At 39.0% G+C, this 23423-nt stretch overlaps 2 protein-coding genes across 4 annotated transcripts; one reads left to right on the top strand and one right to left on the bottom strand.

The window, feature by feature from the left end:
* Window positions 1-632: 632 nt before the first annotated feature.
* Window positions 633-14797, bottom strand: ano6 (anoctamin 6). The gene is made up of 20 exons (XM_055054710.1): window positions 14518-14797; window positions 10452-10522; window positions 9606-9734; window positions 8062-8127; window positions 7701-7988; window positions 6869-6982; window positions 6648-6763; window positions 6258-6392; window positions 6023-6125; window positions 5142-5202; window positions 4885-5030; window positions 4720-4797; window positions 4293-4524; window positions 4042-4211; window positions 3832-3929; window positions 3109-3236; window positions 2767-2972; window positions 2429-2625; window positions 2088-2193; window positions 633-1990 (listed from the first exon to the last, which is right to left on the bottom strand). Exons 1-20 carry the CDS (start codon window positions 14594-14596, stop codon window positions 1772-1774), a joined length of 2742 nt encoding a protein of 913 aa, XP_054910685.1. The 5' UTR covers window positions 14597-14797; the 3' UTR covers window positions 633-1771.
* Window positions 9974-23124, top strand: ints13 (integrator complex subunit 13). 3 transcript variants are annotated; one of them, XM_055054712.1, is made up of 18 exons: window positions 9974-9995; window positions 16695-16946; window positions 17142-17216; window positions 17314-17516; window positions 18016-18096; window positions 18202-18292; window positions 18386-18514; window positions 18834-18857; window positions 20194-20278; window positions 20378-20470; window positions 20720-20809; window positions 20910-21088; window positions 21161-21325; window positions 21424-21578; window positions 22172-22402; window positions 22486-22616; window positions 22702-22837; window positions 22917-23124. In XM_055054712.1, the coding sequence occupies exons 2-18, from the start codon at window positions 16722-16724 to the stop codon at window positions 22951-22953; spliced, it is 2130 nt and encodes a 709-aa protein (XP_054910687.1). In that variant the 5' UTR covers window positions 9974-9995; window positions 16695-16721; the 3' UTR covers window positions 22954-23124. The 3 variants fall into 3 exon arrangements, with proteins under 3 accessions (XP_054910687.1, XP_054910686.1, XP_054910688.1); XM_055054711.1 differs by lacking the exon at window positions 9974-9995 and adding an exon at window positions 16122-16469; XM_055054713.1 differs by lacking the exons at window positions 9974-9995; window positions 18834-18857 and adding an exon at window positions 16122-16469.
* The last annotated feature ends 299 nt before the right edge of the window (window positions 23125-23423 follow it).

The following is a 23423-nucleotide window of genomic DNA, read 5'->3' on the forward strand; positions in this document are numbered from 1 at the left end:
GAAGTAAAAATTTCAAGCCTGTCGAAAGTTAGAAAGTGAAACTGGATTTCATAATTTGGCGGACCTCGGTCGTCAAAATACATACTGGAACTCCATCGACGGCGATGTGAGAAAAGGGTGTTGTATTTAATCTTGTCCTCAAGCTGAATGCACCGAAGATGGGTATCTAAACTGGAGAACTAAAGTCAGTTCAACACTGTCTAACACTGTATTTATGTCTGTTTTAGGGACCGTCAAGTTGCCATTTCCCACTAAAACGTTAAAACTTTAATAACTTGGACTTTATCTCACTTAACCTCCCCTTATGGCAGTGCCACTATTAAATTAGAAGTGTGTATGCTACAAAAATAAATAAATAAAATAATCTTGAAGTTGTTAAACTTAAAAAAAACAAACAAAAAAAAACGTTTTGTAGATGGTCACTAACAAGCTAACTGCTTTTGATATTCTTAAAATAAACATCTATTGGTTGTATAAGGCATGGACTATATAATAGAAATGAGACATTAGTCATGATATGGCATGGTGTTCACTGAAGCTGAAAATAGTATTTAGATAAGTAATATCAAATTATTTTGAGACAAGTTCAAAATATTATTTTTGTGTCCAAAAAATGCAAGCAAGGCACAGAGTAAAAGGATCAAACAGGTTTAATGTAATAAAATAAGTGTTTGCTTCTTGTTAAATAATAACAATAATTAAAAAAGCAGTTTAATAACAGCAACACAAATGAACGACAACACAAAAATATATAAAATCGTACTGAACCGATACTGTTTGCATATATTATGAATGTAGTACCGTTGATTAATACAGGTAATAATAAAACTTTGGCTTATACACAATTGCACAACTAAAGATTAAGTGCATTATTTCTTATTCGAGAATGTAACACACCGTTAATGGTTAGCAAAGTAACTTTAAGGAGTAGAAAATGTGCAATATTCATAAATACAGCAACAGAAAGAGAGATTATTGTCACAACAGTAAAAGGTTTACAAAAAATTGACCCCATTTGACAGGATGCATAGACCGTTGGTGTACATTTAAAAATTTACAATTGTCAGCAATCAAAGCAGAAGCTTGTTTAAAAAAGTAAACAAAACAAAAAAGCATTTGGCCAGATCAAACCAGCCGAAGAAATTAAATTTTGTAAACTTTGGTAGTTTTATGGTTGTAACATACAATTATGTTTCACAGATCATCTTGGCCTTTAAATCCAGTATAAAAATGACAAGAAAAGAAACAAAAAAACAAAAAACTATGGTCAGCTCAAATGTTGCTGCATGCTATTTTTAATCCAATACTGATATTATATGAAGGTATTTGAGCAAAGCATGTGTAACCCTTCTATGTTAACATGTACTTTGGTAAAGCTTAAAATGTAACATAAAACTACTGGGACTCAAATGAATCAAGAACTACCAGTCAAATAATTAAAAGGCACAAGATGCTAACAATTCAGCTGAGGAAAATGGTTTGACACTAACCTCTGTTATCAGTTATTTTATAACATTCCCCTTACATACTGGCTCAAAAATCATGACCAACATAAACCAAATATAGTGGTTAGAGGTGGAGGAAAAAGTGATTTCCTCATTTCTTTTGTCTTTGTTTTTCAGACAAATGCATTGTCCTTCAGAGAGCACGAAACATCCAGGTACAGCTTTCAATTATTAATCTTTCACAGTACGTTAAGGATTGTTGGAACAAAAGCAACAAAAACCCAGTAAAACCAGTGAACCAAAGTGTCCCCTGCAGGGAGTTTCTGTCAGTATTCTGAGAGTTCGAGTTCATGGTCTTTGTTTCTTGCTATGTGACTTGTCATGTCTTCTACAGCCGGTTTTAAGCGTTTGGACATCAGGTTCAGGCTAACCTCATGAAGGATTACTTGGGTCAGGTACTTCTCTCGTTTGAGCTGTTCTCTGGTGGTGTACGAGACGTCTGGGATTACGGAGGCGAGGATGAACTTGGTGAGGTACGCAATGTGCTGTGAAGAGGAGATAAAGAGTAAGTACTTTTGTGCAGTGCTTTCATAATAAGAAACATGTATTTTTTTCATGTGCCCGAATAGGATTTCCCCTCACCTCGACAACAATTATAAAAGCCATTTTGGCAGCAATCACATGCCAGTAGTGCATGTTGTACTGATATTGTCTGGGGTGTCCAGGAGGAAACCGAAAGTCTCGATACCTTAAGAGGAAAAATATATTTTAGTTTGCCCTTCAGGGTGAAACAATGAGCTTTTTTTCCATTACTTATACAGGAACTATCAGGAGAGCCAATAAAATATCCAAAACTATTTCTAAGTTTTAGATATTTTTCACTGCTGAACAAAAGTGTTCAAACATAGGTCGGGTTTTGCAGCATTTTTCAGTATGAGATTAAGCTAGTGTGAGAAAAGAAGCATAAGAACCAGACGCTGCACCTGCAAATGGTGATGTTTTGAGGTCGCTCCACTGCATCGGTGACTGTTTTCTTACTGAAATTACTGGTGTTGAAATAAGACAGGGAGCTGTTGATGAAGCCGCTCATGGTGTGGTTACCGTAACCTTCCTCCACAGAAAATGACCAGTAGTAAACCATCCGTGGAATTATGTCGGATGTAAACGCAATGATCATGGCCTGTAGAGACATCAACGCAGCATCCAAGTTAAATGAAAAAAGTTTTTTTTTTGTGCATGCATTCAATTATTGTAAATGGGACTCTTTTTTCCCTGCACATTATTTCACGTCATAAATAAAAAGTGCTAAAATCCAACTTACATTTGTTACTACTGCCAATATGGCAATGCTTTGAAGAATGGGCTGCCAAGCTCCAATGTCCCGGGCTTTCTCAGGCAGTATGCGTCGAAACTGAGTTGTCATTTTCCAAGCGTCGACTCGGATCTCGATAATGTTGTTGACCAGAGCCAGAAACGGAGCCAGAGGAAAAGAGGCCACGAACAGCGTCACGAAGCCAAACTGGATCACTGGGAAGAACGAAAGACGCGACGAGGTTGAGATCCTGCAGCGATTCATGTGGCTCCATGTCCACATGAATCACAAGGTACAGACTCATGTTAGATTATACTCAGTATAATATTCTATTTAAAAAAGTATTTTTACCCATCTCAAGATATTCATAGAAGAGCCCGAGTTTTGTGAAGGGCTGAAGCTCAAAGTCTTGCTCCCAGCGAGGTTGGTTTATCTTCTTCACCCGGGTGCAGTAGCGGAAGATCAGATTCTTAACCCACCTGTGAAGCACCGACAACGTTTGAGCTTAAAAATGTTGCAGTATATTGTTGGCAGACAAAGAGGCAGATTGTTTTCAACAAAGACATTATAAAAGAGTTTGGTTGCTCAGGAACTGGAAATATGGCGGCCATCTTGGAGTGGTCGTCCCTCCTACTCTGCTAAACCAAAACAGGAGAAGAAGCCTCAGCGCGGCTGGATATTTCTGTTCATATCGATGGACTATTGGCAGTAAGGCTCTGGGGTCAACTTTTCACAAGTAAGATGGACATATTATTCTTCCTATTTTTTAAATAGAATATTATTATAATGTATTTATGTCCGTCAGTAAAATGCCAGCTAATATTAGCTATAGTGCTTGTGATAATAACAGTGTTCATCTGCCTCTATGAAGGCTAACCGATACCTCATGAATCTTAAAACATTTTAATTATTCCCCAAAATTAACTTAGATTGCATGACACAAGAGTGCTACCTTACAAATAAAACAATGTTGTATTATTTTAAATATATCCAATGTAATAACGTTCACCATCCAAGTTTAAGTCTGTGGTTTCTGGTAGCTGTAAGAAGAGTTGGTTTATTGCGATTACTTACGGCAGCAGGACCTCTTGGATGTTGTTCCAGATTGCTTTCCCTCCCATGATGATGGCGAGCTGAGTGGTCAGCTCAATCAGACAGCCACCGGGATCACACTGGACAAGACGCAGCAAAACATTTGTAACTTCACATGAACAGATCGTTTCGCATCCAGTCTCACTGAAACAACAACAAAAAAGAATATTTTTCCAAGAAACTGAATATCACCTCCTCGTTCCGATATTTTTCCATGAGATAAACAGGTTGTCCGGGGTGGCCGACTATCTTTCCCTTTACAAAAGCAATGTAGAAGCAAGAGGAGTAATAGTTGACGAACTGGAAGAGGAACATCTTCAGCGTCAAGCTGTTCTCGTAGTCCGTTCTGGTCCGAGGAAGCTCTGCCGACACGTGGAAGATTGAATTAAAAACAAGTTTGATTCTGGGAGGGAAACAAAAGCACAAGTATGAGACGGACTCACCATAATCCGTGATCCAGATTGCAACCCGCTCGTAAAGAGTATTGAGGATCATGATCACAACGAAGTTGATGAGGCCGGCTGTGACAGAGGTGGCCATCTGAGGCGTTACGTACTCTTTTATTGGCTCCAGAGTAGTAAAATTGCCTGGGTTTTTTAGTTTGATTGACAGGGTAAAGAAAACAGCCAGTCGGTAGATAATGATGGCCACGATGGACGCCAGGATCAGCATGATCTGAAGGACGAAAAGCAAATAGATTGTTGTACATCACCAGGTGAAGAAGTTGGCTGTTGAAAATGCAGAGTCAAGACCAGACATGTGAAACTACAAGTATAAGACACATATATAAATGTCTGTGAATTATTTGTTATATTTTAAAAGGTACAGGCACTGTTAAAAATTAAGTAGCAATAATTTTAATTAGATTACCCAGAACAGGACTGTCCCAATCCCTATTGAGATTCGAAAACATCGTCCACAGAATGTAAATGGCACCATCTCTTTCACCTACATCACATAAACACACTTTAGTAGGATATGGTTCGTATCGTCAACAGAATTAGCTGCCATTTAAGATGTTTTTTCTTTTTTTACCCCTGTGACAGAATTGATCTTTTCGTGAACACACGCGGCATCATACTCGGGGCGAGACGGTTCCTGCTGCTCCAGAAACTCCACTGTGTCCCATTCAAACTCCAACTGCGACTGGTAGCGCTTCCAGAACTCCAGGAACACCGTAACTGCAGCACAGAGCCGCCAGAAAAGCAGAGGAAGCACAATTAGGGGAAAGAAAGTTGGTGGCAAAGCCTGGAAAATAGGAATATTAAAGCAATAAGTTGACGCAAACTCACCCCACACTGCCATGAAAACAGCAAACACCAGCGTTCCAAAATGGTCGAATATAGTTAGGGTCTGAAAAGAAAACAACAGCAAATCAATTACAAAAAGGTTTTATACACAAAATTAAGACACTATGTCAGTAACTGTTTAATGTTATATCATCAATATAATTCCAATGGGATCATGCAGTAAAAACGTCCATAAATTTACATTATTTCTGGTTCCTCTGTTTCAACTGATTGATTTATTAAACATAGCATTCTGTCATTTTAGACTCGGAGGTGAGACTCATTCTTCTTTGTGACCTTTCAAGTTTTTTTCTGTATGTTTTTTTTGTTTGTTTGTTTGTTTGTTTGTTTGTTTGTTTGTTTTACAGTCTTGTTGCAAATTCCTGTCCTGGTGGAAAATTTGTTTCTATCTGCTAAGAAACTACAGCTTTGACGAACATTCATCTTCTAGCACGACAATGACCTGAAGCATCCAGCTAATGGCTTAAGGCAGCAAGGTGGATGTTCTGGAGTGGCCCAGTCAAAGCACAGACCTCAGTCTGACTGAGAAATTGTGGCCAGAATAGAAAAGAGCTGTTCACAGCCAATCCCCGTGCAACCTGAGAGAGCTTGAATAGTTTTGTTTCTACTAAATACCGACTTGAAGGAGGTGAATAAGAACGAAATCATTTATTTTATGTCATATATTTGATTTATTTGTCATTATTTTGTAGAAACCAGTAGAAATTTTTGTTTTCTAATTTTTTTTTTTTGCAAAAAAGAAACATTTTTATGACTGATTTGAAAAATCAATAAAGAGAGTGAAGCAGGCAAGGAGACACATATTTTATATAAGAACTGTAAAAAAAGTGAAATACAGTTTTTCTTTTTGTCAAAAAGCTCACCTTTGAAGTGTCACAGGTGCTGTTCAACATCCAATAGTTGCAGAGGTCACACTGAGGACACATTACGATCTTTCCTCCAATGTCAGGGTCACACACCTCTTTGCTGCATCACATTAAACAGAACAGAAAGAAAATAAATCAATAGAAAGAAAAGCATCTCTACCAAATCAGTTCACATCCGACAGAAAAACAAACAAACACAAGATACATCTCATAGGTGACTTATCTGAAATACCTCCATGTGCTTTTTTCTTGAATGTGGTATCCATAAAAGAAACAGGCCAATCCCACCACAGAAGCAAAAACCAGCATCTTGGTGTAGAAACCCAGCCAGGCGAAGTAAATGCCGATCTTCTCCCCATAGTACTTTCTGTAGGAAGGAAATCAAATTCTTTGTGCAAGTGTTTTAAAAATCAGTAGTTTTTTTCCTTAACCACAGAGTCACGTTTGACTCCTTAGGTTTTATTTATAGATTAAATCTAACTCTCATTCGTGTTTTTTGATTCAATAAACATTTGTAACTCTGTGCAACCACTTTAAAAAAACTTTATTTACTTAGCACACTTGAAATGTAACTCCAGTAAAACCTTGAACATAAAACTGAATCATAAAACAGTTTGCGAACCTTATGAGGTCCAGTGGTTGTGTCTTGTAGAAGTTCTTGGGATGAGCCCACTCCTTGTAGAGCAGATATCTCTCGTTGGGACAGCTTTCGACTGTGGACTTGACATTGAATCTGCACTGGAAAAAAAAATCAGAAGTATTTTACACAGTGGAGAATCATTTCACATATTTACACTGATATAAACAGCAAGAAAACCCCCAAACAAACAAACAAACACTTACATCATGTGGTGGGTAGGCAGCTTTGTAAACTCCACTACTCAGCAGTTTGGTGATGCCAAACTTTTTAACATTTCCTCTGATTTCATAAGGAGCTCTGCACAGGATGAAGTTTGCCTGAGATAAGAAGAAGAGATTAAAAGTTATCTTCTGCATAAATTACGTCATTGACATCAAGATCAGGTTAGGACAGAAAGAATGCTCTTAAAGGGGCAGTACTATGCTTTTTCCAGGCACAAAGTACCATTTTATAGCATAATCAAGCAACTATATTAACTTCAGTTATTAAAAAATGCTGTATATAACAAACAGGACTTAAAAGAACCCTCTGGTTCAGGGAGCACTGATTTATTGGCCAGCTTATTTGTCTGTAGCGATTTCCTTAATTTTGAGAGATCGGCGATCGGCTGATTTTTACACGTGAAGCCGACTTCATCCACCGATCCTATCTAGCTTGGCAAAAGTTTAAAAAAATCAACCACTGTCCTTTCCTTTACTCCTGTAAGAGATGTTTGACTGACAAACAGGCCAACCAGGTTATGTCTGCACATTTAGAGTTACAGCCAATTCAGCTACTTTCTTGATATATTGATCAGCATTTCAGACAAAAAAATAATATCAGCCTAAATAGGAATCGGTAAGTTAGGCTTTTTAAAAGCTCGGTAATTTGCGATCACCCGGAAAACTGCGATCGGTGCAACCCTACCCATACTGTCATTATTTATCTTGCTCCTGACAATGTAATGAAATGATAATACCGAACAGTGTGACGTGCCATAAAAACGAAAGTAACTCGGCAGAAGTAGTTTCAAAAATAAAACACGCAACAACTCGCCATTCTGCTCCTCATAGATGGAGTGAAGAATTTTTCCTTGTCCATCTTTACGAAGCACTCATGACGTTCTTTCATATAGGGTGCGGTGTAGTAGTCTGTTTCCTTTTTTATCAGTTTCTCGTTGGGTTTGAAGTGCTTGGTTACACAGTCGAAAAAGTCCCCGATCGGGTCCTGGTCGGTGTGCTGGTTGATCTCTATGGGAATCTTGATGTGCAGAACTTCAGCGTATGTGCGCTGTACCTCCCACGGCACATGAACTTTCACATATATGAGGTTGTCATCGTGGACCTGCAGAACGCAGTCAGATTTAGTTTCAAGCAGGGAGGAGGAGACATGACTGACAGTGGCAGCTTCCACTTACAGATGGCGTTGCTTCCAGCTGCAGGCCCATTTTCATCAGGCAGTCCTCGAAGCACTCCCGCCGATTCTACAGTGAAAAAAAAAAATATTAAGAGTTTCAGTTGTCTAGGCAACAAAAACACCTAACGAGGAACTTTCAAATAGTAACCCACGACTTCCTGTTATCATTATGGCATCACATTTTTTTCCACTAAGGTTATTTTGATCAGTGTCTTATGAAAAAACTGAATCATTCCAGGTGAATTTAAACTGGAATGTATCTGCGCCAATATTTCTGCTGTCACCTGCAGCACCATTGTTGTCACTTCCTCTTTTTTCATAACCAGCTGTGCTTCATTTCCAAGAAAAACAGGAAAGGCAATAAACTGAATTCATTGCTCTTCCTGTTTTTCTCAAATAGAACTGCATGAAAACTAAATAATGTCATGTGATTGAATAAAAAGCCTGGTTTTCTATATTTTATATGCAACAGTGATCAGTTAAAATTGTCTTTATTGGCATTTGACTCTCCAGCAGCCAGAGTTATAGCAGAAACAGAATGAGTCAACCGAGTATATGTGTGTTTGGGAACATTATGACCGATAAATTGCCTCAGTGTATCGACTGTGCAATAAGTGTTAGCGCCACTTTTGAGTAGCTCTACCAGCCCAGCATTTTCCAGGAACTGAAACAAGCTGATCAGCTCTGAGACTTGGGTTTCAGGGCATATTTTCAGTCGCCATTCATTGATCATAGTAGCCCAACAAAAGCAACAAAAAAAACATCCCTCTATATGAACCCTGAAGGGAATCATATTTAAAAGAATTAAGGCCATAATGTCACTTCTTTAATCACCTAATCTAAAAAAATCTAAGGGTGTGCGCTGCACTCAGTGTGGTGTTTTCAAAACAAACGTTAAGCCTCTTATGAAAGATGTGAAGGTAACAAACATACATGGGTGTGCCCTGTTTAAACTATTTTAATGTTTGGTTCATTTTATTCCCAAATCAACTGGATGCACTAATTTAAAATAACAATGCTCGACAAACTTTCATATTACATTCAGTTTTGGACTGAACTCAGCCTGGACTTTGAAGTTTTTCAGTGTATGAATTGTGTTTCTTCGCGGCCTTCCTCCGCCACGTCAAAGGTAAAGCGGTAGGTGATATTGTGTACACACAGTCAGCAGAGACTTTCATCCTGGTGCAAATAATGGACCGACAGCAATGCAACTCCTCAGAGCAATGTCTCCTTCTGTAAGTCTTTGATGCATTTTTTAAAAGAAACATAATAATTTGTCAGCCAATAACATCTTCATAATACGTATTTTTCTGCGATTCCTAAGTTTTTATTGCGTGTACAGAACTTACTTTATTAGAAAAATAGCTTGATTTTTTTGTAACAGATAATATAGTACAATTTCAGCAAAGGTTTTGGTTGTTATTATCATCACATGTTTCTAATACAGTGCTTTAAGCATTGTTGGTGTCATTTATCTCATTAATTAAGAATACTTTGCAAAATTACCTCAAGCAAACAGGTACGTGTAAGAAACGAGACCCTTACCCTGCGCCTTTTGAATGTGTACTTCGTGTCAAACGGCTTCGTCTCCTCATCTTCGTACACCAGGATGAAGTCCACACTTCTCACACCGTCGTTGAAGAACAGTGAGTCCGGCTGGTTGTTGTACTCAACCTGAGGGCAGAAGCAAAGCCCATCGGGTAAGTTGACGGCCTGGAACTCGTACGAGTCTTCCTCCATAACTTCATACATGTTGGAGAGAATGGCAGGTTAAAAAAGGGACGTTTTGTACGGGAGGTAGTTGCTGCTCCTGATGAGTTAATTTCATTTGTGATCCTATGAAGGGAAAAGGGGAAGAGTCAACAAACCCAAGAATACCCGCCCTCTGACTCCCTCACTCCTTCCCACTCTTCACACAATGAGACTTTTGTCATGGTAATCTATTTAAATTTCTATCTTGTGTAAACTCTGTGTAATTTGCTTTTGAAATGTATGAAATACAAAGTTTAATGATGGTCAATGTGCATTATGATAGCAGTCACCGTTACTTTTTTCATTAAAAACTAAAATTAATTTGTGACTTAGCAATGAGGTAATGCATTTTTCACATTTATTTGAATAGCACATTTCAGCAGCAATAAAAACAGAAAATGACGAAGTTATGAAGAAAACATCATACAGGCAACAATTGAACAGACTCTATGTTTTCATGAGTAAAAATACATAAAAATCATAAATGCTAAATAATAATAATAATACAATAAATGAAACAATCAAACCTTCATGGTGGGTAAAAAGCAAAAGAAAAGAAAGACATATTTAAAGGTGCAAATATATTTACAGTACTGTACACAGAAATTATATTTGACTCACATTCAGACAGGGACTCACCAGATTTGTTTTGTTTTGTGGCACTTCTCCTTTAATAGCGTAATAAGTGGGTAAAAACTCCTCAGGGTACACTGTTAGAGAGAAATTATGATACAGCCTTAAATAAAACAAAAAACACATAAAGCAAAAACAGAGTGGATTACTTCCATCCAAAATCTTTTGCAGAGCAAAAAAAAAAAAAAAATTAACTTAGTTTTAATTAATAAAGAGTGGAAATGTATTAAGTCTAGAAAAATCAGAGTGATGTAATGAATATTATATAGATTTTTTTTTTTTTTTAGATTTGGGGATTTTTAATAACCTTAAGTCATAATAACGATACAAATACAACGCAATGTCTCTAAAGTACACGAGTGAAACTTCTTCATAGGAATTACTGCTACACTGACGTTTAAATTGAGTTTCTTAACATTGGATTTTTCTTTTACTTAAACTGCAATGAGACCTGAAATGGAATTGGAGGCTTTTTAGACAGGTTCACAAAAGGTGCTAATAAGGGTGGAGGACACTGTGCAAGTACATGACTGGAAAAGAAATTTTAAAAAAGTTATCTGTAAATGACAGCAGGGCTCTTAATTTAATCAGCATTTGTCAGTGGGGAGCTGCTGATTTGACAGTTTGCATCCCTTAGTTTGCATCTGCTGCAGGTCAGTGAATAGGACAGTGTTTCTCTTTGGAATACGTTGTTCCTTTTTCTTGCAGTCGAACTGTCATTGATACTTTTTCACTTCATAGATTATAATTTCTCTCTGCAACGGTGAAAGTTGTGATTCTCCAAATTCTGGACCTTCTCCTCCAGAACTCATCGAGAACAGCAAGCAATGAAAGATTGCATGCTCAGTCATACTTATTGACAGACGTTTTTTTTAATATATGGGTGGTGTCGAGGATATAGTGTAGGGAAAACATGATGTGTGCTGCACTTTAAATTCATTTTCTATTGCCTATTTGCATGTCCAGTCAATAGAGAGATTGTTTCTTCTGTGTCGCACCAAACGTAAGAGCTGACAGGAAATACCCCCACCTAACAATGCTTCAAACTGGCAACTAAACCAAAGAGCTTTCCAAAGTTTTTGGAACTTAACTTTATCATGTGTTGTTTGAAATACTGCTAGAATATAGAAAAAGCAAAGACAAGTGAGCTTTGTGGGGCGCAAGTACTTAAACACAGCGCTGCAGCTCACATCTAAGCTCACACTACAGCTAATTGTTGACGGTAAGAAGATGACACAGCTTTTAATGCGGAAAGTCTTGCCTTCTTGGCACATGAAGCGGAACAATAACCAAAGACAGATGTTGTTTTTACAAACTGGCCGTAGCAACTGGCTGGGAAAATAACAGCGGGATCCCTATTTATATATATTTTTAAAACACTTTGCAAAGTCCAAACTTTGATAAAGCGAACACTGCTTCAACGCGAGTTTCACATAAATGTCTCAATCAGTTTGATCTTTATTGCTGTGCTGCTACACATTTGTTCTGACATGAAAGCTAAGGTGTCGCAATGAGTCTTTCTACCTGAGAAATATGCACTGAAAATCTTTCCCAGGGAATTACGTTAAGTTGGACTCTTGTAAAAATATACCGGGTCTGCCACTAACCGATGCAGTCGGCTGAAAAAAAAGAAAAAAATCTGCTTTCATGCCGCAACCCACAGAGCACATGCTGACTTCCTCTCAAGTGAACATCCTCCTATCAGCACGCAAAGCCAAAATGGCTCAACCAAACATCATACTTATATTTGTTCCACCTTTTCACAGTGCATGATTTCTATTTGAACCAACAAATCAGATAAGGAAAAGCTCTTCTGCCTGTTCAACTGATAAGAAATAGATTTCTGCATTAGACAGTTGTAACGTATGTAATTCACTAAAGAGCCATCTCCAGGACAATAATCAGCTCAAAGATCTTACTGAAGCGTGAGCCAGTGTTTGATATGACCAACCCTTTCTGCCTGCTTAGAAATGTTTATTTTCTAAACAAAACAATAATGAAGCACTTTGTCTTTGAAAAACATTTTGTAATCAAAATTAGATTAGGTATCAGATCGATGGGAAACAGAGCAATTACAACTGGGCTACAGTAGCTGTAAGCCTGTGCATTCAGCTGAACATAATCAACAAGTACATTAATAATTAAAGACAATAGAAGACGCACTCCATTGAGAACCACTTTATGGTCCAGTTTAGATACTTTGTGTGGTTGGGTTTTCCCTGATTAACAATAACAAAAGTACACACAATATGGTATTTATGATATGTAATGAAGCTAAATAAGACATAAAAAAGCTCAAACAAAACCTTGGAAATGTATTTATATCTATTGAGCATTATAACATTAACAACTTTAATAGCATTTAATTGTACGCTTATGTAATAGACTTAGTTAACTAGCTGTCCTGTGAAGACATGAGAAATTGTTGAATGAAACCTGGAAGATGGCACTTTAATTAGATGAGCATAAACTTCGATTTTGTGCTCTGAATGACTGCGCTTGAGGTATTTTACTAATAAGAATGGGGACATATTACTCTAGATGTCCAAACTGGTGCAACCCCAACCAGAACCCCAACATTAAACACCCACCACACTTTTTAGATTTTCATTTGCAAAAAATGTTTTTAAAAAACCTCGTATGACTTTCCTTCAATAAAATTTCAGCATGATTTTCATAAGCCATTTGTTACCTTAAATGCTCTATGTTACACTTACAGTACGTCGTCACTTTGTAATAAAAACTTGGAAAGTTAAATCAAATGAGTATCAACAAATAAAATTCCTTCAAGCTTCTTGTTAAGTTTCTCAGAGAAATCAGAACTACACAGAAAAAGTACAACGTACACAAGAACATGTACATATATATGACGGGTACTTTTTGGCACTTCTAGATTCCTGTACACCAGAATGATAGAAATGTGGCTGAATTGATACAGCCAAATGTCACCGTAGGCTGTCACTACGGGATCCAAACATACCAAAATAAAATGTATCACATACGTTAATGACTGTTGCACAAGTATAAAATTACTTAACTGTATATGTAAATTAAAACCCAATCAAGCCACATTCACTTCTCAGTTCAACTTGTCTGTATATCTGTAGTGTTGTCATTCAGATATATGGGATTCAAAACATATTCAAAATATACATACATGTTCACATCTGCTGGCTGTGCATAGCTATGTCTTCTGCCGAAGCTAATACCTGCAATCTTTCTTATTTACATTCTTGTAGGTACAGATAATCAGTGTGATGGAAAGTAAATGGCGCTCCTGAACTGGCTACTTTCCAAATGTTAGCCAGTATCTGCCAGTGCTATGAATAATTTGGGGTTGAACGGCAGACTTGAATACAGATAGCCAAATGTATCAGCATGTTGTTTTTTTTACACCGGTAAGGCAGCAGGCAAATGTAATTATACTTCTGATCGTGTTCAGACATTTTAGACTTTTTGGCACTTTTAGATTCCTTGTACGCCAAACTAACAAACAAGCGCAAGAGAAATCACTTTTTTTGAGACGCTAAACCCAAATTTCTTGTGAGGTTTGTATCAGAGGATGACGTAGCCAATAAATAAATAAATAAATAAAATAAAATAATAACAATTGAAGATATGACTGTGTATTAATGTCATTACATCTTGGCACCTTTAGCACTCCAAACCCTATGTAGTCCAGGGGCTTTTCCGAGTTGTGGGAACGTCACGCCCACAGCTGAACAGTTGTTTCCACTGAACCCAGTTTGCATAATTGGAACATTCAAACACAAAGTTTATACATTATTACCAACCAGCCAGTGACAAAACAGTGAGTTTCATACAAGCTTGAGAGAACCTGAGTAGAAATAAAGTAACTTGAATGTCATCAAGTAAAAGTTACAATAGATCAAAAGCAATAGGAAAAGAAAAGCAGCATGTTGTTTGAAGTGTAGAAGAATTGCCGGGAAGTTATGGAGGATTAAAGATACCACATGGCAGCCGCGATAAACCCAAAGTAACCTCAGCTCAGACTCTACAAGCACCTGAGGACTGGAAAGGTCTCTTGCGAAAGAAAAAGCGGCGCTCTCACCGACGTCGTCCTGTATTATGCCGAGTCTCGAATCGTCGAAGTCCTCAGTATCCGAGTCCATCTCGAGTATGTTGTCCATGGTTCCCCCCACAGCGAGTCAGGAGTGTCCTCCTTTAACGAAGCAAACACGAGCCCACTAATTTCACTCTTGGTAATAAGCAAGAGATGAGTTAGTGCGGGTTTAAAGCGCGACTGAGCCTCCTGTGCATTCCTGCATAATTTCAACACACTATCAGTTGAACACACACACACACAAAAACTTGGTCAAGTTGAAGCTTGACAAAATGAAAATCACACAATAGGGTGGGGCAGAGGAGGAGGAGGTTAGACTGCTGAAGAGAGATTTGATGACGTCAGACGGGAAATCTTTAGGTACCGAATGTTTCCGAACTCGAAGGAAAAAGTGTGGAGGTCATAGATGCACAGGCAACAGGTATAATTGCAGGCGCAAGAGGAATATGAAGTAAGGCGTTTGAGAATTTTGGGAAATTTACAAAGAAAAAAATTAAACAGGGGTTTTAAAACAAAATTAATTTTATTTTAGCTATCAGCTGCAAAGTCAAATTTCTGACATATGCAGCATTTTCACAGCAACTGAAGGTAAATTAATAGTTATTTGATTGTGGTATAAAATGGCACTAAGCCCCTCTTTTTTCCACATGCTGGACAGTATATCTACTCAATATTTTGAAAAGATTAGATTGTGGCACTCCAACGTTTAAAGGAAGCTCAGGGTTTTTTTCTGGCACATCAAGAACATTGGTATAATGCATATTAGTATTGTTTGGCAGGTACTAAGCCCTGATGGAAATAGCAAGAAATTTTTCAGTGCGGGTTTAAAGGATGACTCAGCTTCTTGCACATTCCTCAAATCAACCGGGGAAATGAATCATTGGAACTCAAAAACCTTGGAGAATGTGTCTCTCCACTCTTCCACAAGATTCTCAGACCTTAATTTCCAAATAAATTGCAAATTTCACTTTCTTTTGAAAGTCAAGCTTGGGAACAGTCCAAGTATTTGTTTCTTCTTAACTCAGATAAGAAGACTCTTATGACATTGTCACTTTTTTGGTAATAGTTAAAGACCAGGAATTGAACTGTTCTTGCATGTCCTGGACACAATTATGTGTGGTTGGTCTTTTAGGGTTGAGTGCAGAATTAACAAGGATAACTCCAGCCTTTACCACGGCTGTGCTGTGGCCATGTCTGCTTGCATATGTTTTTCTGTAGCACTTTCTGGCTTTCACACAACAAAAAGTGAAGTCAAGGTCATCCAAGTTAATAGAAATAAACAAACACTTAAAAGAATTATGCTGTGTGATTAATCTACGTAATGTGTAAAGTTGTGCTTTACTGAAGCAAATTAACTTCAGTGAGAAATATTCCTTGAACCTTTGTCTTTACATTAGTCATGAATAAACTGAAAATGCAGTTGAGTTATTTATTTTTCTCTATGTCTATGAGGTTGAATCCTATAATGTCATAAACGTGAACAAATTAATGGACTTCCTTTCTCTCAGTTTGTTCACTTTGGACATCGCATCGAAATGGGAACGTTTTAAATTGAATCTCATTAACAAGGGGAATCAAAAGAGCGACGGACCAACAGTCGGACTACTTCCGCTAATAACAAAACTGCTAGCCGGAATGGATATGAAGTGCATTGTTTGTTCTTAGCTTTAGCACGCATCTGAAAACGGATCGTATGTTAGTGGATTACTCCGAAGACCAACACATAAATATTTTATAACCGACCCAATGTGTAGCTGCCTGTACTGCTGAACACTACAAAACAATCCGCCTGCTATTAGCTTACATGCTAACGCAGCAGTCGCTTTAGCACGTCGGTTAACTTTCGTTCGTTGTTGTCCGTTATAAACATGTCCTGAGACTGACTGCCATCCAGATCGAAAGTTATAACTATTTATAGACGCATCTGATTTCCAGACCAGGTGAGATAATTGGGCAACAGGTGTGTTTTGGTTCACCTATCAGTCTCAGTTAAACGTATCAGCTTCGGTTCTGAATGCGATAACTAACTCCCGTCTTTTATGTAAAGCAAGTGGAGAAAAATGATTGATGTCATGCTAACACATTCAATTTGTCAAAGTTTTTATAAACTAATGTAAAACTGTCACTCTGTTTTACATATGCTTTTGTTGTCTTGTGTTTTTCAGATTTGACACAATCTACAGATCTGCAAAATGAAGATGTTTTCAGTAGCACACAAGACGGTCTTCGTGGTGGACCACTGCCCCTACATGGCCGAGTCCAGCCGCCAGCAGGTGGAGTGTGACGTGCTCACGAAGAGTCGAGCCCAAGGGGTCATTCCTCTGGCCCCCGTGTCCAAGTCCCTGTGGACCTGCGCTGTGGAGTGCTCCATGGAGTACTGCAGGATCCTCTTCGATGTTTACCCAAAGGACAAGCTGGTTGGATCCTTTCTGATTTGTTCATTTTTGTTTAAAAAGATCATTTTGATTATTTTTTTTTACATCTTTGGTCTTAAAGTTTCAGTATAATACTAAGTACACTCTTTTCTGCAGTAACAATTCTGTCTCCGGATGAAAACCTTTATGTATATGGTTTGATGAACTATGTTTAAAGAACTTGTTTCCCTTTTACAGGTGAATTACATTGTGAGTGACTCGGAGTTCCACATACTAAACACATGGAGGCGAGAAGATCAGAGCACCCATGAAGTAAGCCTCTGTACCTGAATGGACTGTTTTGAACATATTCACATTTTAAAAAAAAAACCAAAAAACTTAAAAGTGAATCTCTTCCTTTGATTTCCAGCTAATGTCGGCTCTGGCAGCTGTCGGGCCACCAAATCCACGCGAGGACCCAGAATGCTGCAGCATCTTGCACGGTCTGGTCGCTGCCGTGGAGGCGTTGTGCAAGATCACGGAGCTGCAGCATGAGAAGCGCACAGCTTTAATGGACACAGCGGAGAGAGTGGCCAATAGAGGGCGAATTATCTGCTTAACTAATGCTAAAAGGTAAAATAACAGTAGACACTGCTTAGGTTCTATAGCGCTACTTCCTTGTATTAGTGTGCATTTAAATTTAGGGAGACTTGAATAATTATCCAAATAACTAAGGTTTGTGGTTTTGGTAAGTATAAATTTGGTGTGTATTGAATTACTTGACATTAATCTCACAAATTTTGTAGCTTAATCTAATTATGAAAAAAAGTAGATGATGGATGTCATCACAGAATCGGGAGTCCGCCCCAGTTTAACCACAACCCCGTGCATGCCAGGCACAATGCACGGTAACAAATGATGCTCAACCCACGCAGCATGCGTTTTAAAAAAAAAAAGAAGAAATATGATCAGAAAAAAAAAGTTAAAAGCAAAAATGTTCACTGTTGGACCAATACAAAGAAACAAAACATAATGAGGGGAAGTCAAAATGAGACACGAAAGACCAGAATTGCTACAAAGAGATGACAGTGTTTTTCTGGCAATTTGTCATATCTGTTTCTTGCTCCGTCAGTGATACTCATGTGCGGATGTTGGAGGACTGCATCCAGGAAACCATTTCAGAACAAAACAAGCTGGCAGCAGGCTCCGACAGGTCTGTAGCCAACAAGCTTCATTTGGTTAAATTAGCTTTATATTTATGGTTAAGTCAGTTTTACCCAAATGTGATCCTGGTCTGTTTTATCCGTGTGGCTTTCAGGTTGATGTCCATCCAGCAGTGTAATCTGGTTCTCGTTCACATCTACCCACAGGGGGAGGAAACATTGGTGTCGGACCGACCCAAGAAAGAGGTGGGCTAAGTGTACATATTACGCACACACACACACACACAAACTGCTCATCTGCTAATATTACAACACCACGCTGTACCACGTCTCCTTCAGATCTCCCCGCTGCTCACTAGTGAAGTTCACAGCGTGCGTGCTGGGAGACATCTGGCTTCTAAACTCAACATTTTGGTCCAGCAGCACTTTGACTTGGCCTCCACCACCATAACAAACATCCCCATGAAGGTAAGGGACCTGCTTCTGATTCCTTTTGTGTGTGCTTTTCTTCACCAACATAAAACTTTGACGTGTTTTGTTCTCGCTTCTCGTAAGAATAAATAATAATAATAAAAAAAGAGTTCAGATCACCATGCTTGGTTATTTTCCTCATTATATTGCTTGTATTTCTGTTACTTCCTCCTTTCTAAAGCACATTGTTTTTCTTTTGCTTGCTGAATCGTCGTAACAAATCTCTCCAGCCCCGTCTTTTTTGTTCAGCCCATCTGCATGCTGATATGACTGTGAATGTGCTGCTGGTTTCATGCTGTATTTTCTGTTTTGCTAGCCCACATTAAATGTTTGCGAACAGGTTAGTACTCTGATCACACACACATCAAAGTACGCAATAGGGAAGAGTTCACGGCATGTAGCTCCGCTGTTGAAACTGTCATTTTTGGTGCCGAGGCTCAAGTAGAGAACAGGCAACGTTGGTCTGAAAGTGTTTACTGTTCAAGAGAGAGAATTGACCTTATTTGTGACATTTTCTACCAGATTAAAATGTAACAACAACCTTGATTATGTAGCTGTTGTGTGTAAATGTGACCAGCATTGCCTCCTCTCAGTTTCTTTCTGCCATCAGTGTATATTCCTGGAAAGTTTTCCAATCCAGCTCTGCTCTGTTTTTCCTTCCTTTCAGTTAATGTCCTCTAATGGAAAACTTTTTTTTTTCATTCAGTGTGTTCATGTGCTCCCTTGTAAAGTCTGATGGAATCCTAGCCAAATGTACAGCACACTGCAAAAATATTCAGCTTTTTTCACACCTCTTACTGCAATACCCCTAAATAAAATCCAATGCAATCCAGAGCTTCAAACATTTCACTCAAGACTAGTCTGCCCCTCATCTGAAAATGCAGCAAGACATGACCGGTGTGAGAATACAGCATTAATCAAAGAAGCAGCCAAGAGGCAGAACAGCTGCTTTTTTGACCTAGAGGCAAAAAGCAATTTAAACACATCATCTGTGTACGTCTGTAGCCGGGATGAGTTCATGGGAAGATGAACGGGAGAGGCCCAGCTTGAGGCCACAGCCAAGGTTGTGATAGAAAGTTTTAAATCAAAGCCTTCTCATGAGAGTTAGAGTGGCCTAGTCAAAGTTCAAACCGAATTTCAATTCACTGGATAAAATCTGATTCTGTTGCTTTCCAAAGTCGGTGGAAACATGCCCCCCCCAAAAACCCAGCTTTGCATCTTATGAAAAAAGTATGCATGCAAGTTTTCAAACCAGTGTATCGTATTCTTTTTAGTTTATACTTTAGCAACACTTTTGTGTTCGTACAATATAATACGTTAAAAGATGTGGTTGTAACATAAAGGGTAGAAACAAGTTTGGATTTTTGAATACTTTTGCAAAGTTCTGTACATGCTTGAGAAATCTAATGCAGTTCTGTTTTATTTTTTTTGCCTTTTGTGTGTCAAATCAAATCAGACTTGATCCCAAACACATGACGCAGTTTTTCCTTCATAGCTGCTCATGAAACGGTTCCCCGAGCAATCATTTTTCTTTTACTTCGCCCATCCTTGTTTCTCCTTTTTGGATACATGAAATCAGCAGGCAGAGTTAAGGTTTGCCTCTGCATATCTGTTTCTGCTTGAGCCCTGGTTTTCCAGTCTCACCTGTGTTTGTCACTTTGTGTGCCGGTGGACAGGAAGAGCAGCATGCCAACACGTCAGCGAATTATGACGTCGAGCTCCTGCATCACCGAGACGCACACATTGAGTTCTTTAAAAGCGGTGGGTCTTTATACATCACAGGACTGTGGGTTGAAGAAGCCAAACCAAATGCTTTCAAGAGTGATCCAATAATCAATATTTGGGATCTGTATTCTGCAGGGGACTTGCACATGGCAGGAACAAGCACTAGAGAAAATGGAGTGAAAGAGACAATGACGCTGAAATGGTGCACGCCCCGGACGAACAGCATCGGTGGGACCGATCGACACAAGCTTTATTTATTTCTATACTTATCTGAAATACTTTTACTCATCTCCAAGAGGAAACTGCATATTTGATCAATTTGAAGCCTTCATTTCACTTTCATATTGCACGAAAGTATAAAACAAACTATCACATAAACTACGTAATTATTCAATTAACTAACACTAATTGACTAATGTTAACGAGTGTAATAATTATAAATGCCTGAACTTTTTTTTTTTTAATATACCTTTGCAGAACTGCATTATTGCACAGGAGCCTTCCGCATCTCCCCTACAGACGTTAACAGTCGTCCATCGTCATGCCTGACAAACTTTCTTCTAAATGGTGAGCTGCGGAAACCTGTTGATCTCTTCCAATGGCGCTGTTCTCCAAAATGTACATTTTATGATTTCTCCTATTTTTATTTATTTATTTTTGCTCATAGGGAGATCAGTGTTACTAGAGCAGCCTAGAAAGTCGGGGTCTAAGGTCATCAGCCACATGCTCAGCAGCCACGGAGGCGAGATCTTCCTGCATGTCCTCAACAGCAACCGCTCCACCTTGGAGGACCCGCCCTCCATCAGCGAGGGCTGCGGCGGCCGAGTGACGGACTACAGAATCACAGTGCGTTCAGCTCGTTGCACTTGCGCTGAAATGTGAGGCACGATTTAACCTCAGTGTTGCCGTTTCCCTCAGGACTTTGGTGAATTTATGAGGGACAACCGGCTCACTCCTGTCACAGAGTCTTCTCACGATCCGTCAGGGAAACCGCCGGTGGAAAGGGCCAAAGCTCAGCTGGAACGTTACACCAGATACTGGCCAATGATCATCTCCCAGACTACCATCTTCAACATGCAGGCGGTGAGCATCACTCAGAAGTCAGTTTATTTTTATTCGCCTCATTCACATATAATCAGCATTTAGAGATTTGTGTATGCGTTTTTGTTTATCTCCACCAGGTGGTCCCGTTGGCTAACCTGATCGTGAAAGAGGTTCTCACTGAGGAGGATTTGCTCACCTGCCAGAAAACCATCTACAACCTGGTCGACATGGAGAGGAAAAACGACCCGCTCCCCATTTCTACTGTCGGATCCAGAGGCAAAGGCCCCAAGAGGCGAGCTTTCCAAAACTAATGTAGCATCCTTCGTCTAGAGCAGGGGTGACAAACTTTTACTCATTTTGCACCATTTCAAGATCATGCGTGTTCCTAATGGGCTGGATTTGCATTTATAAAGCCATAAACAAATTAAAATATTAATAAATAGCAGTTTCTGCATTTGATTAGTTCTTAAAATTAAGTAATATTTAATTGAACTCCTCTTAACCTTGATGAGTCCCTCCAGGATTTCACAATTGTTTGTGATTTTTTTGCAATTAAAATCACAGATTTTGTGAAGCGAAGTTATAAATATTCTCAAGGCATTTTGCGGCTATGTATGATGTTATCAATCACTGACAACATCAGGCTGAGGCAGCGGTGAAGTAAAAGTAAGAAACTCTGCCACCTGCAGGTGGGAGTTAGCAGCCACTTAAACATTAAAAGTTTAGTCAAAATTTGCTGGAGAAGCGTCTGTGAACATCATTTGCCAACAAGTTTTCAATTGGATTTACTGGAAGGTTTGGACTTTGACTAGTCACTTTACTCCATCTCACCAGAAATGAGGATGAATCACGTCAGTGATGAGTTTGAATTGCTGTCATTGGCAGGGATGAGCAGTACCGCATCATGTGGAATGAGCTGGAAACGCTGGTGAAGACGCACGCCGCCGCCACCGACAGGCACCAAAGGGTTCTGGACTGCATCATCGCCTGCCGCAGCAAACCTCCAGAGGAAGAGGAGAGGAAGAAGAGGGGGAGGAAGAGGGAAGAGAGAGAGGACAGGACAGAGAAAAATGGCAGCAAAGAGGCAGAAGATAAAAGCTGGCAGGAATCTGAAAGGTCAGTGTAACGTTTCCTTTCTGCATGTGCAGCTCTTACTTATCTTCTCTGCTGATGTCGGTTTATTCTCCTCTCCACTGAAGACTAAAGGGTTTGCTGGAGAAGGAGGATCAGGAAACCGAAGTGATCAAAGATTCGCCGGACTCACCGGAGCCACTCAACAAGAAGCCTCGCCTGATCTCCGAGGACGTTCAGCCTCCAGAGAGAGCAAAAGGTCCCAACACTAACCTTCACATCAAAACCAAAACAATCCACCAACAAACAACAAATCCTGATTGTTTGTGTTTTGCTCTCCTCAGGTCCTGCCACACTCCTCAGCATGTGGACCAATCGGATCACTGTGGCCAATTCTAGGAAGCACCAGGAGTTTTTTGGAAGAGCAAGCTCGGTGAACAGCAAGTTCGAGCTGTACCAGCACCTGAAGGAGGAGAACGGGTAAAACCAGCCCGACGCCCCACTTTCATCCTTCCTGTTCTTGTGGGCTGCACATGCAATTTTATTCTACTTTTTACAGGATGGATGCCCACGAAAATGGAAAAGCTACCAGATGATCGTCCAGTTGATCAGTTTCTCTGGCGAAGACTCTGATGTTGTCCAAGACAGACAATAACTGAATTGGATGGTGAATTGTAACAATAAATTTCTAATTTTTTTACGCATCATTTTGGAGATATGATCTTTACACACTGTATTAGTCAATAAAAGCTGTCTGTAGAAAACAACAGTTTGCTTTTATATAAGAAACAATATTGTTACCACACAAAAATTTGCATAAGTATACAAGTCACAGTTACTTGAATGTTACTAAATATTTTTGAGCAGCAGAGGGAGCAGTGGACTCAATTTATCCCTCCAACTGTGGTAGATAAAGATACTAAAAAAGGTTTTACATTTATTTCTACAGCTATGAAGAACTTTAAATTACATGATTAATGCACATAATCATTCAACACATCTCACAACTCTGTTTCTGCTCAATGCAGCCTATTTGGCCTCATCTATTGTAGAGGAATATAATTAT

This window comes from Poeciliopsis prolifica, unplaced genomic scaffold, assembly GCF_027474105.1.
Source record: "Poeciliopsis prolifica strain line A6 unplaced genomic scaffold, Auburn_PproV2 SCAFFOLD040, whole genome shotgun sequence".
Taxonomy (NCBI): Eukaryota; Metazoa; Chordata; class Actinopteri; order Cyprinodontiformes; family Poeciliidae; genus Poeciliopsis; species Poeciliopsis prolifica.